Genomic DNA, 15,010 nt, shown 5'->3' with positions numbered 1-15,010 from the left:
AAAAAAAAATCTTCTCTGCGTCTCTAAACACACTGTGCCTTGACATCTGCCCTCATTAAGAGCCACGCACAACACAGGTAGCGAGGAGTAAATATTAGGAAAGCTGGAAGGAAAAGAGGAAGCGCTGCCTATTATACCTCAACTCCTCCAGAAAGTCACACCTCCACTTTTTCCCTATAAAACCCACAACTCTGGAAAGAAAAGGAGAACGAGAACAGGAGATGGAGTGGGAGCAGGAGACAGAAAAAGACAGAGAGGCATTCAGAGAGATGGAGCGACAGAGAGACGGAGGCAGAGGAAAACAGCGGTGGATGGCAGGCACTCCTCAGTGCGGAGTCAGACATGGCAGTTGGTGACAGGTGACAAAATCAAAAGGTCATGTCACTTTTAACTGGGAGCGCCTGTGCCCCACTGATTTCCCCCGTGCCGCCCCGGCATCACCGCGCTCATCTCTGCTCCTCTCGCTGCCTCTCTGTCTCTGCTCAACTGGCAGATAGGATGGCAGGCTGGCAGGCAGAAAGACAGGCGACGGGCATAGTTTGAAGCGGGACGGGAGCACCGGGAGCATCAGGAATGCCACTGCAGAATCCTCCCAGCCTCCCTTTTCATCATGTTGTCGCTCCTTCTCTTCCTTTCCCTCCATTTGTCTAACTCCCTTCATCACACTGAACCTTTGTAACTGTCTGTGCTCTTTGCTAACAACGTCAGCAGCTCAGGGTGTCTGCCTCAGTGCTTGTTGTTGTTGTTTTGTCTATACAGTACACATCCGCTGTAGCTGTTTGCGAGTTTTCCAGTTTAAACCTTGAGCTTAAGCCTACAGCTGTGAGTGTGTTTGTGTGCGATAGATTGTACATCAAGTATGTACCAGCTATTTTCCACGAGTGAATATAAGAAACAATAAGACAGCATCATCCATCTGAGAAGGACAAACATTGTATCACTGAATTTACTGCATTTACTCACTATCTCTACAATGCTAGTGGAGCATGTAAAACTGTGTTTTCCTCTGGATAGCTGCTGAATCCCTGACTAAACATCCTCGCTGATTTGTCAGCAAATAAGCAATGAGAAACGTACATTGTGTTAGCCATGCTTACATTACTGTCCCGAAACTCAATCTTTTCCAACACTCACAGATTTGGTGTTGCTTTCATGAATATGGAGCCACCCTTCTCACCCCCACCCCCAGCCTCCAGCTCCGGTAGCACCCCGGCCTCACCCCTCTCCAGCCCCCTGCTGGGTGAGCCCTGGCTGGGGCAGTGCAGATGGAAGGGCCCCCCTCTGAGGGCCACGGCTCTGACAGCTTGTGAAGGGCCCGCGTGGGTCAGCCAGGCTCAGCCAGCAGCCCTTATCAGACGCACAGCCCTCCCCCAGTCTGCAGAAACTGTGGTGTAGGCAATATGCACACGCACACACACACACACATACACACACATACACATACACTCATGGACGGTGCATACCAAGTAGGGCCTTGAGATCCCCCAGCCAGCCAGTCGGCCAAACCTCAGCAGCTGGAGAGGTTAAAACCCCCTCACGTATCAAAGAGGAAGAGCAGCAGGAGGATAGAGGGAGGGAGGGATAGAGGAATGGGAGAAAAAAGGAGGAGAAAGTATATCTTCATGTTCGCCGGGATGTCTGCCTCGGCGTCAATTCCCACTGCGGCTGTCATTGGGAAGGTTAGGAGGGGAGATAGTGGAACTCAGCCCGGCCAGGGAGAGAGAGGGGCGAGTATATAGGCATGTCAGAGGAGGGGTGAAAATGATGCGGCTACTACTTCAGGTAGTAGATTTCTACTTTGCCTCTGTGGAGTGTGTGTGTGCACTTGTTTCATTGATCCTGACACGGTCTATTCTCTTTTACTTCCACGAAAGTAGCATCCATCCACTCAAAGTACAGTTTTTTTTGTTCCTGACTTGTCAAGTTGGGTTTAAACTCTCCTATAAGTCTGTTACAGTGTAGTTATTCAACTACTGATAAGTAAATCTAGTTGATTAGTTAGTTGGCATTTTTTAGTTATTTGGATTTAATGCTTGGAATATTTTTTTCATAAATCTATACCAGGGTTATCCTTGCCTGTAGCCACAGTTTTTTAGCCTCTATTCACATTGTATTACTTAGGTAAGGTACAACCATACCTCTAATCCTCCAACATCAATGTCAGAGATAACTTTGCTCGAGTTAGGGGAGTAAGGAGTTTACAACTGGACTAGGGTGGCAACTGATGATTATTTTCATTGTCAATTAATCTGTTTTCTTGATTAATGGATTAGTTGTTTGGTTTATAAAATTTCAGAAAATGGAGTAAAATATCAATCAGTGTTTCCCAAAGCACAAGATGACGTCTTCAAATGTCTTGTTTTGTCCACAACTCAAAGATATTCAGTTTACTGTCAGAGGAGTAATGAAACCAGAAAATATAGCTTGAATTTTCTTAAAAATTACTCAAACTGATGATCAAAATAGTAAAAGATTAATTTAATAGTTGACAACTAATCGATTAATTAATTAATCATTGCAACTCTAAACTGGACTAAATTGGCCAATTTGAAATTGAAGGCACTGTGCTCCAGATACGGCACAGCTGAAAATGCTGCCCTGATTTAAGTTAAGGGGCTTCGGGTCACTATTATTATCACATTCATCAACACTGCAGAACCATGAGACTATCGTATACACAGAGGATCACGAACCCTTGTGGACCTAAGACTTTGCTCTCTGTCCTTCAATACTCACTAGGGGTGCTGTTGTGCTGTTGACGCTGTGCAAGAAGCTCCAGGAGGCAAAAGGAAAATACACAAAGTTCCCTCCCGGGAATCAATAGAGTAACAGACATTTCTACCTGATGGACAGTTCTTGAAAATCTTTTTTTTCTGCTATTCCTTTTTACCACTCTCCATCACTCATCTGAGTCAATCAGTCCGTGCAGCAAAACATGAGATCCAAAAACACTCTGGGCTTTTTGTCTACCTTATTATTCCTGCCAGACTTTATTCAAATTCAGTCCAAGAAGATTTTAGCTTGCACCGTGCACTTCATCTGGCACAGAGCAACTGTAAGGCTGAATGTAAATTAGTGCTAACATGAAGATGCAAAACATACAAGTCCCAGCTTTGTAGCTGCCAAGTCACCAAATGGAGTAAATCAATAGTCATGCAAGGATGCATTAAGGAAGACACCAAAACAAGAGGATACTACACCAGCTCTGATTTGATTTGGTTGTTTGCACTGTAGTGTCATTAAATATTAAGTCATTCACACATGATCAAAAACCTCTACATGCAGAGTAGTAGGCAGTCCGTTCTTCACAGACAGTATGTTTGCATTGATGGGAAATACAGTAAAACTCAGAGTGATGTAGCAGAGCGTGTGCTGGGATCTGAACCAATGCAACTGAAGAAACTTAATTCTTGCAAATCAGCTGTTTAGATACAACCACTAAGGCCAAACAGATGTATTCACACTTTCACAGCCATTTGAACTCTCAATGTCATTGTACTCCCTTATATTCTTTGTGTGTATCTTATATTACCACCATCTTTGTATGTATTTATGGGGGACAGTGTAATCTGTGAGAGTAGCCTGCATCATCCCTGTATCATTTGAATAGGTCTGAATATGTTAATCCCCACCTCAGTAGATACTGAATTGACTGGAGCAGCTCTGCAGGCAACGTGAGCTCTACGCGATCCTGTCGACAGCAAGGCTTTGATGCTGCCGTGCTGTAATGATAGTAATTCAAACAACATGATAATGGAGGGATAAGCAGACAAATGATATCATGCACCAAACAGGTCTTAGAAAGAGCGAAAGAATCAGACAAATAGAGAGAGAGAGAGAGAGGTAGAGGAAGAGAAAGAAAGAAAGATGTTTGGAATTCATCGGCTGCACCGAGGTAATTTATATCCTCCCTTACTGAGACAGTAGCTTCAGTGCGCACATTTAGCCGTGGCAATCTTCAGGGCACATGACATGTTCCATGTCTTTTTATTTATTAATTTTACACTGTGTCTCATTGCAGGAAACATGACTTCTCTCTGTAACCAGAGGCGATAGAGGAGAGAGAGCAGAGCGGAGGAGAGCAGAGGGAGACAAACGACTCTATCACTCTCTCTGTCTCTCTAGGTCATGCTTCTCCAGCTAGCTCATGCTCATTCCCTTTTGTTTAAAGTTTGGAGCGTGTGCCAGGCGTGCCCTAGTAAAGCCTCTGTGTGGTGGAATCCATTATGTTTGTATTTTGGCACGGGTGAAAGGATTTGGGAGGAACCATGATGACTTTATAAACAGTTATAGTTCATTTGTTTAGAGTTGCCAGAAGGCTTTCATTTTACAGTATCACGGCTACATCTTTTGCCTCGACTGAGTGCAAGTATTCCCTCTCTGGTATTTGTATACTGTAGTAGTGAAAGCATTCTGTATCAATAAAGAGTCAAGCTTATTTGTCTAGACACTGATGGAGTCTCAGTGAACTGGGAATAACCGGTTGCTGTACAGTCAGACAGTTAAGACGAGGGGTGCCATAAATACATACATACAGTACATGCTCAACACTTTGCCCTAGTGATTCTGAGCTATTGATAGGACACACACTCAAGCACTATTGACTCTACCATCTCAACTCTGCTGTTCTGAACTCCTCTTTGTTTGTGTGGGAAGCTGCATTTACATAAGAGGCTTATGTCAGCCGCCACATAGTTTCCCCCCTTATTCCGATGAAAAACAAAAAGGACAAAAGCTATTGTCTTGTTAAGTAATGATTTTTGGATTTCTCCAAACTAGTTTGTGCTGTTCTGGAGGTTGTTAGGGGGTTGCGGCGATGTTGAGGTTGGGCAAAGGTTTTTCCGGTGGTTGGGGGTTTGGTAACGCAGTACAACAACAATGAGAGAAGATGAATACTGAGGTTGACAGCTGCAGGGCTTATGATATGGGTGTTTGTTTATGTAAATTGGGAGCATCAATGTGACCTTGTAACTTTGATGTGTGATCGACAGAATGATGATGATCTGTGGTTTTCGCCTCGTTGGCATCAGACTAGACACGCGAACTTGTGCATGCTCACAAACACACCCAAACAACTTGAGTACTGTATCACCAAACACTAATCAGATATAGTAACACTAAACACCAAGCTGCTCTTGTTGGTTCAGGGTTTTCCATGTATGCCAGGACATCTGTTTGCTTGCTTGCTTTTCACATACAGATAGAGGTCTGTATGTGAAGGACTGCATTTCAATGCCTCTTAATGTTTATGTAAAGATTCTATGCTTGAATAGGAAAAGGAACAGCTTGCATGTACCATTGTTACGTCGTCGGTGTATCCATATGTGCCTTTGTGTTTCTGACTGTGTGCACTGTGTTGTACAGTATGTATCATGGTATTTGGGGGCTTCAGAGCTCCACAAGCTCCAGTTTCATCGGTCGTGGACCACTGAAGCACGTAGTTGCTGTTCTTTGTGGCTTGCTCTCTCTGCTGCAGGCTTTCTTCTCTCGTGGAGCATCATTCGGTGAGAGGATGTGAAACGATAGATAGATGAATGTGTAGTGATAGGAAGGCTGGCGGTAGAGGTGAGAGACGAGTGCAGAGGTTAAAGAGGTCGGATGAGACCGAGCAGAAAAACAGAAGGAGAAGAGTTCTGCGGTCTCGTCCCGCTGAATGGTATAAGATCTGAATGCTTTTGTGCAATGCGATTTGACTGGATGAATAGACTTTAATCCTCAGCCCGTTGAAATTCAAAGCCAGAGCGTTTGCTTACATTTCCAGAAGTGTCGACGCATTTGAACAACAGAATGTTTCTAAAATTAAATCCTAAACCTTTCTTAGGCTCGTGACATATTAGCACGCACCAATCGAATAGTTGTGCTATCTGCTCGCTTTCCATACTCATTAACAAACTCTTGCCAGACATAAGCGTAACCAATCAGCTTTAGTATGCCTGTTCTGATGTTAACCCTGTGTTATCTGATGTTTATCTGTACTACAGCTGTTGCATAAACATTTTTATTTCTCTTTTTTTTCTCTCTTCTCTGTCAGCAAGCAGTGGAGGACCTGCTGGAGGACGAGGATGAGGATTTTGACAAAGATGACAAGGTAATTATGTCTTGTGTCAGACATGCAGTCACACACAAACACGTACACAAACGTGTGCACTCAATGCACACACATGTTTACGCACACTGCCTCAGGAGAGGTTGACACCGCTTCATACGCCGGAAACACAAACAGACTAACGAAATGACTCCATCTTCCCCTCCCATCTCCTCCCCTGTTCAGGTATTCTCGCTGCCTGAGGCACAAACACGTGTACAAAGATTGTACAACCTTTTAACCTTTTTTGAAAAGTTTTCTCTGTAGATATAGACACGGCACATTCCTCACCTCTCCTCCGTGTGGTTTGCTTTGGTCTGTTACTGCAGTGTGTCCTTATTTTTCCCTTCATGTAACACACTATGTCAAATTTACGTTACCGACGTTGTGCTTCAGCCCAGCTTCCTGACAACATGCTTCCACATAAAGTGCTTAGTTAGCTATTTAGGTCCATTCACTGCTCCTTTATGTCCCAGTAAAACAGCATCTGGGCTTGTCCAGACACTATCAGGTAACAACAGGTGGCTGCTTTACTGCCTCCGCTCGTTTACACTGTAGGAACAGCTACTGCAACAAATGCCACTGGATAGGACACAGTCCCTTGTCAATGTTCCACTTGGGAATGGTAATTGAAATGGTTCAGCTCTTTATCCACCCACTGTGTTGTCTGGGTTTTGGTGAGGCACACTTGGAATGAAAACAATATTCTGTTTGATACTCGCGTCTGATCAGACTCGGAGCAGTGTTAAACAAGGACACAATTATAACTTCAAGCTTTTAAGTCCAAATCTTTTACTGTGAAAACGTCGAAGTACCTTGACTGAACAGTGTGGAATCTGAAATTACTTGAGCTGATACTTGATGCCTTACAGCCACACTCCAGCAATATAAAGGTTAGCAGGCTAAGATGTGGTAAATTGCACGGTCTGGTTTTTGGAGGAAAGCTCTAGCTGTTTGCAATGGTAATTGTAAAGGCCTTTTGACCAGGCAATTTGATATCTGAAAATTATTTTTGCCCGAGGACACTCTGTATGCTGAATTTACTTATACAACTGCAACCTTGCTGCAACCTCTCCCATTTTGAAAGGTCGTGAGTGCAAGCCTGCAACTAAAGGGTTAAAAAAACATATTTATAGTGCAGATGGTCAAATAGTCATCCCACCAGTAAGTCAGCCAGTCAGGCAATCAGTTGGGCGATGAGCACACAAAGATACGTGAGCATTACATCCTCTCCCACAGTGATGCAGAAGCAAAGTTTCATGGCTGTGAAGTTCAAGGCTGAATTGTACAGGGGGGCCACTGACTGAAGATATGCACCAGGCAACCTTGAACCTTTTTTTTTTTCTCTTTTACTCCTCCTTAACGTCAGTCCTCCATCATTGCATTTCCCACCTCCTCTCAGGGAAAAAAATAAAAAATACAGGCATTTGAAAAGCTGCAGATTATATGAAATACATTTTGGACTTTCATATTGAAATGAGGTGCAGCAGCAGCTTTTTGCGGCCTCCGTCAGATTTGCTGCCAAACTGATTATTCCACATAAGAGGGCCTTGCTCTCTGTGCTCACACAGGGCTGGGACGCTGGATAGCACAGCCGCCACAAAGGCTACAATTTACCAACTCTGGCTTCATACATTTTGATCTATTGCTCCCCTCAACTGTTAGCATTTCATTTGAGCTGTAGGGAAGTTGAAAGGGGGGCATTTCTCTTTTTTCTTCGCCTACATGTCTTTGCCCTCCCACTCTCCTTCTACCCTTCCCTCAATCATCCTCCTCGCTGCCTTTCTTTTCTTTCATTCTGACACTCTCTCTCTTCCCTTTCCTCTCCATCCGACCTGGTTAAGTGCAGAACAAATGGACTTTCAAGGCTTAACAAATTTGTCTTTTACATTTGATATGAGGTCTTTTACATTGGATATGAAGTATTTTACATTGGATATGAGGTACAGCTTCAGTATGTATGAGTAAGTATGAAGGACGGATCGAAGGAGGCCTCTTTTATGGCACAGGCCTATAGAGGAAAGAGGGAAGAAGTGGGAGAGAGAGTGAGAGAGCAATAGAGAGAGAGAGAGAAGAGGGGAAAAAAAGATTAATAAATATGCCAAGGCCTCATTTTAATTGAACTTGAAGCATATGTTGCAAGTCTGTACAATCCGTCCCAGATGTTTACTCCGGCCATGTGCACGGCTCTTCCCAGTGCACCACAAGGCAGCTATTAGCTGGATAACCTTTGCTCCAGAGGCTAAATGGGGTATTACATGGCCAAAAAGTAGAGCACCTGTTTTTCATTGCGTGGAGGACCCCTTGCAGGCTTTTTGCCTTGGATCACCGCATGTGTTTTGACTTAACAGATTGTTGGGCAGACGTGAAAAGTGTCTTTCTCGTGAGCAAGCACTGATATTAGTCACTTAATCTCAATGAAAGTCCAGCATCTAGACTAATTGATGGGGACGGCTCAGTTGTTAAAGCCAAGCAGGCAGGCAGGCACATGAAGGGTGAAAGAATGTTAGACACAAACTAATTTTTTTTTTCTTCCTCTCCACTCCTCCTCCTCCTCCTCCACACTGTGTTTGTGTGTGCGAGCGCTGACCTTCAACATGGAATGTTGCTTGATTCTTATTGCCTGCACACACATAAAATATGCTAGCAGTATATTGCCCCAGTTTTTAACCTCTACTTTCAATAAAACTAATTTTAAACAAAGCGGCAAGTTGCAGATGCACCTTTTCTCCTTCGAAGTACATTAGTGATCCAATACATAGATGTATGACACAAAGTTGTACGCTTGTCAAAATATCTTCCATATTTTTAAATGACAGACAAGTATTCACATTCAAGTATCTATGACTACTTGTCATTTCAACCATCCTTACACCCCCAAGACAAAGCAAATGCACCTTTTTTTCCCCTTCTTTTAATTCTTTTACTGCTTTAAAAAAAAAAGAAAAAAAAAAAAAGGTCCCTTAGTACCTTTATGGACCTTTTCAGTATCTTCCAATACAGCTTGAAGTAACATTTTGAGATAGCATTCCTATATTTACAGGCTACTGGCTGCAGGGGCTTCAGCGTGCAATGCAGCCTGTGATGTCTCCTCTCACCTGTGGGCTCACTGTCCAGAGCCGGCATGAGGCAATCACCTTAAGGCTTTGCATGGGTGTGAGTGTTTGTGTGCGTAAACGTGTTTGTGTATTTCTCGTGTGAGCGCCTCACTTATGTGAGTGCAGTGTGGCTCAGCTGCCTCCCAGAGGGGGGGCTTACTGGGAAAAAAAGGGAGAAAGAGAGAGAGAGAGAGAGAGAGTGAGAGAGAGACAGACTGAAGGAGTGAGGAGATTACCCTCACACGGTTGACTGGTCACTGAAGCGCTCGCGCTCCGCTCAGCTAGGCTCCACTAGCCTCAGGAGGACCTGACACAGATAAGATACACACTGCAATCATGTCCTGCTCACGGGCTTACTGCTCGGTGCACTCCCTCTCTCTTTCTCTCTCCATGTCTATCTATCTATATCTCACACACACACACACACTGACGCAAACACACACACACACACACACACACACACACACACACACACACATAGACCACATGCACCTTCAAAATCTCTCCCATTTCTCGCTCAGTTTCTCCTTCCCTCCCTCATGTACAGGTAAATATAGAGTTGACCATTCATTATCTTGAACACATTGATCTGTAAAATCTGAATTATACTGAAATAAGAAGTATTTTTGAGTATTGGGCTATTTTGGGATTTATTATTACATACTTGTATCTATATTTTTTTTAAAACGAGGCTTTCGAATACTGATTTGGAGGTCGATTACCATGGCAACCGTCGGACCTTCGAAGCATTTGGGTCAGCCCTATAGTCTTGATATGGTAATTCCCACCCAACCAGTGGTCCAAAAAGGTTAACGCAAGTTGGAATGCATGTCTGGTGTCATCAGTTTTACGAGTGCTATCTAGTTTGAGGTCTTGACGAGTCCACTGTGTAAATAATGTTGTAAATAATATTGAGCATACATGATCCTCTTCATGTTTCTTCATCTGTCTTGCCACATAGCCATCTTCCTACGCCACACTGTCTCTTTATCCTTCTCATCTATAGTGCTGAGACAGCCGTTCCGCCCTCTACTGCTTTCCCTGTAGGCATGACTCATGCACATACTGTACATGTACACGTGCACACACACACAATCGTGCACATGCGTGTGTTTATAAATGGTTCTCTGGCAAGTATATAACTCCTGGCGAACGGCTAGTATCAGCACACATATCCAGTTCTCATCCTGCAGGCCTCACATCTGATTCTAACATACAATATCTCTCTGTTTGTATCTATCCGTCTCTTTCTCTCCCCGTCTCTGTCTCCCCCCCCCCCCAGTGTCCTTTCTTCTGCGTATCATTAAGCAAGTGCCTCTCTGTTCCATGTAATGTTAAATAAGGCACACACTTTGTCCCAGTGTGAATATGTTTAAAAACAGTATAAGTTTTCCGACTTATCTCCTAAGGAGCTCTGCGGCACCTTCCCAAGCCCCGGCACTCCTCGCTCAGTCCCAGTCACGGCACCGCGCCGATCGCTCAGATAGCGACATGGCATAATGTAATTGGACTAAAGAGAGCACTGGGAATTATATCAAATCTCTGGAAAAAAAAGTGTGACTGAAGTGTTGTTCTGGGGAGGCTATTGAGCTTGTGATTCAGCGGGGTTGTCCTCAGGTATCAGGGGGGGTTTTCAACTGCTGAGGAGAATGGGGAAAGAGAGGCAGAGGGGAAGAGAAAAAAGTTTGAATGTCTGTGTTCTTTTCTTCTCGCCGCCTGTGAAGGATGAAAAGCGTCACGCTGTAAAAGATGCTTTTGACTTTTCCGCTTCATTTTTCTTCCCATCTCACTGTTTTTTTCCCCGTTGTTCAGCAGAGACGCTGGTAGGAATTGCATTTTAATCATGTTTCGCTAATAGAGGGAGGAATGAAAACAAAAAGGAGGGTGAAAGAGGCATGGAGGGGTATTGTCTCTCTATGCAAAATGCACTGCATTGTTTGTTTGTTTTTCCTCTTTGTCACACACATACATCAGGTGGATCATCTCTCGCTATCTCTATTCCCCCCAGATACATATCTCTTGCTTTGTCTTTTGCTTTCTCTCATTTCTCCTTCAATCTCTGACTCTCCGCCATCCTCTTAACACTTTTGCTTTGACTCTGGCCTTTGTTATTTAAATGAAATGTTGTTGTTTTTGCACTGTGGGTCTTGTTCTGTAGTTTTGGGCACTACACATATAGGTTAACACAGTGTACTCACCACTGTCATTGTAGAGATTATAGACATGGGTGCTCCTTTTGGATACAGTCTAATGTGGACACAAGGAAATACAGCCCTCAAATCAGTCCAGTTTTAACCCAACCATCAAATTCAGTTATTTTGAGGTCTATACAAGGTGAGTTCTGAAAAAAAAAATCAATTATGACTCTTGTCTAAAGGTTAAAGTTAAAGGCTAAAGCTGTTTTCAGTGCAGCGCGTATGTTTACAATCTCTGCAGTACATTTGGTGAGAACAATGTTATTTCTTACCTACAGGCTACAGCCTACTTATATTGGCCAAAACATCAACTTTAAGACCCAGTTGTAAAACATCCACATTTTTTTCTTTAACCCTTTCACCTTAATTTCTCTGGGTTGTAAAGAGAAAATCTCACTGTAATCTATCCACAAGGACCCTAAACCAGGCCCATGGGAGGACAGCCGTGATAAAAACCATATCCTCGAGGATATGTTGGCTTCCTGGCACTTTGAGTGGATACGAGCTATGGTGGTAAGTGGGCATGTGTGTGTGTGTGTGGCTCTGGCACTGACTCCCGATGGTGTGTGTCGCTGTCTTCCGGTTTCCTATTTAGCTCATCGTCTGTCTGACGGCCTCTGTCTGCCGTCTTGTCGGGGTTTGTGTACCGTACTTGTCCCCTGTCCGCATCTCAATCAACACTCACGCACTGCACGTCCGGCCCGCAACCCAACCCCACCTCGAGGCCTTTGCCTGCTCTTTAAGGTGATGGGGGGGAACTAATGGGGCTCCAGCATGGAAGGCTGCTCCCGTCTTTTTGTGTGACTTCCCTGTAGCACTGTAGACCTGTTACACTGCAAGGTGACAGCTGTGTTGAGGTGCAACGGTGTGTTAACTGTGTTTTTCTGGTGCTGGTGGGACTTTTGGCTTTGGGGTACTATAGGGTGACATTGGGAGTGACTCGAGTGAATTTTTCCCTGTTTGTGGTCTAATCTGTGCAGTGAGAGGGGCCATAAGGGAATAAAATCCCCCTCATAGAGTGGTGTAATGCATTTTTTATTTTTTCCCCCTAAAATAGACTTTCAGATTCAGTTTTTTTTTTTTTGGTTTTGAAAAGCACTAATTGCATTCCTCTCACAAATAATGATTGTTTTCACACCTTATGACCCCTAAGTCACTGATAATAAGCACCGAACAAACTAATTTTCTAATGAGTTTCAGAGAGTGTGTATATGTGTGTGCATGTGTGTGCGGTGGTGGGGTGATTTGAATTCGCTTGTGAGCTCTTTTTCTTAAAAGTTGCAACAGAAACAGCAGAACTATTTCATATTGCTGGAGCAAATCCCAATGCTCATTATGCCTAATGCAGCAATGTCTACTCCCCCAACTGTTATTGTTCTGAATCACATACACACAAGCGGCTGAACCAACTGAACTTTTTGACTGATGAACTATGCATCAAAGGATTACGACGAGCACTCGTTGCACTGTAGGTGAGCAGTTCTTGTGTGCTCTCATCCACCCAAAGTAACTCTCTCGGAGACTCTCACCAAATAGGATGTTGAAGAATGCACACACTCAGCCCTCCCGGTCTCTCATTGGACAGAATGTGGAGCACAACACTTGACAGCAGTGTCGTCTGAATTTGAAAGTCAGACATGTTAGAAGGCAGCCGCCACCTTTTCTTTTAACAAGAGTCATAAATCTGTAATGAGCACAGAGAGGATGCATATTTTATTTACTTTTTTGAAGACGTGATCCCTTCACTTCATAGCGATGCACTCTCGCTCGTCTTTTTTTTTTCCCTTCTTCTTCCAAAACAAAGTTTAGAACAGTGGATGTTACAGCTGTTTCTATTGCCTCTGTCTCTTTGAACATGAATATGTAATTAAAGGTACGCCAAACTTAGCAAAAGCTTTACAGATGTAGTTGATGAATCAGATGTGGTTTTACCTAGAGTAAGGGATGATTTACTTAATTAAAAAATTGACAACGTAGTTAAAAATCTAAATTAGTTAAATATAGAATAGACACCACCTTACAGAATAAAGAAAACCTACATGTGTCTTAACAACACATTTTCAATTCTAACCTAATTACCTAATTTCGGTCCCTTATCTAAAGATGTAAAAGCCCATTTGTACCTTCATCTTGGGGTATTGTTAAAACAAATTAATAGAGAATTTAGATTGTGCAGTAGCCTATGTTATAAGCCAACCCAGACAGAGAGACTGAGACACACGAACCGATAGACATACTGACAGACAGACAGACGGACAGATGGGGGTGTGATGGGCTGGGAGCAGCTAAACCAGGCCAACAGAGGACAGGAGTAATGTTGTCCCATTCATCACACACTGCCAGGCTGGATCCTGGGAAGGACAGTGGAAGGAGAGCGCAGGAGCAGGGGAGCAGAGGTGAGGCAAAGTGGGGGAGAATTTGGGCAGGCTGGGGGTGCAGGTTGGGCGGGGGTCGGGTGGCGTTCAGCAGGAGGCGAGGAAGGGGAAGCGCAGAAGTTGTCGGGTGGTGGTAGTCATATGTGTGTGTGTGTGTGTGGCGCCCGACCTTGAGTCTGATGGAGTGGCTGGTGTGGTGGAGGTGATGAGAGGCCCCCAGGGGAAGATGGGTAAAGATGATCAGTGGCAAACAACCTCCTGCCACCCAGACTCATCAGAGAGACACAGACACACACACACTCATAACACCAGAAACCTTTTTCGTTAGGATAGGAAGCAGAGGTCAAACTGAAAATAAGTCGTCACCACCACCACCTCTTCATTTTATTCCCTCTTTCTCTCTTTCCCTCTCTTTTACATATGTGTATATTTATCCTCGCTATGGGACTAGGCTGGGTGAAGAGACTAATTAGTACTAGAGAGCATTGTGTCTGCCTGGTCCACCTTCAGCTGACAGTCTAAACTGGAGTTTGACTTTGGCTTTGTGGGAGCAACCCTCAAAGAAAACTGTGTGTACATCCCATACACACGGACATACACACTCTCCTCACATTCACATTGGACCTATGGGAGTGGGACGCCACCTCACATCTTAACGTGGCTTTTGTGTGTGCAAGCCACCTGACGGGGGCCAGGAGGACGTGCAGCACATCTCAACACCCTAGTTAAACAGATATTTATGTGTTTATGATAAAAAGAGAGGGAGGGAAATAGAGATGTATTCCCCACATTCGCTCATGGATTAGTTGTTGTATGAGATAAATTATTTATTAAAACTGCAGCTTAAAAAAAAAGGGGGGAACATCTGCCTCTTTCATGTGGCGCTGGCGAGGTGCCAGGTTGCATGGTGGCATCGCAGGCCGGTCGCCGGGCCTTTTGTCTCGTCTTGTTGTCATTTCCTGACAGAGGGGAGACGGTCTTCTAGGCCACTGGGTTCCCAAGTTTGTTTTTTTTCCCCCTTAGGGACCTCTCTTAACTCCCAGTGGGTAAAATCTGTGACTCATCGCTCCCCAGTGGAGTTGGTAATACTCGGAATAGACACAGATGAAACACATTAGTTTTAGTTTCATTTTTGGCTTACGTAATGTGCCACTGTTTTAGGCGCTGAACTATTTCATTTAAGTGGTCAACATGAGAGATAGAAATAGTCCATGCTGCCAAAAAACAAAGCAGTTGCTCATATTATCATGAAAATAT

The 15,010-nt window shown here is 44.0% G+C and overlaps 1 protein-coding gene across 8 annotated transcripts in view; it reads left to right on the top strand.

Moving 5' to 3' along the window:
* The window catches only part of mctp1a (multiple C2 domains, transmembrane 1a), a 139,495-nt gene that overhangs the window by 106,948 nt on the left and 17,537 nt on the right, over positions 1-15,010 (top strand). For 6 of the 8 annotated variants that reach the window (XM_037777655.1, XM_037777653.1, XM_037777654.1 and 3 more), the window contains 2 exons: positions 6,032-6,088; positions 11,793-11,891. In XM_037777655.1, the coding sequence (XP_037633583.1) occupies positions 6,032-6,088; positions 11,793-11,891 (156 nt within the window). The remainder of the gene's footprint in view (positions 1-6,031; positions 6,089-11,792; positions 11,892-15,010) is intronic. The other 2 variants (XM_037777652.1, XM_037777650.1) reach the window with 1 other exon arrangement.

The sequence above is a fragment of the Sebastes umbrosus genome, chromosome 8 (assembly GCF_015220745.1).
Source record: "Sebastes umbrosus isolate fSebUmb1 chromosome 8, fSebUmb1.pri, whole genome shotgun sequence".
NCBI classification, from domain to species: domain Eukaryota; kingdom Metazoa; phylum Chordata; class Actinopteri; order Perciformes; family Sebastidae; genus Sebastes; species Sebastes umbrosus.
This window is presented reverse-complemented; position numbering and strand designations above follow the sequence as displayed.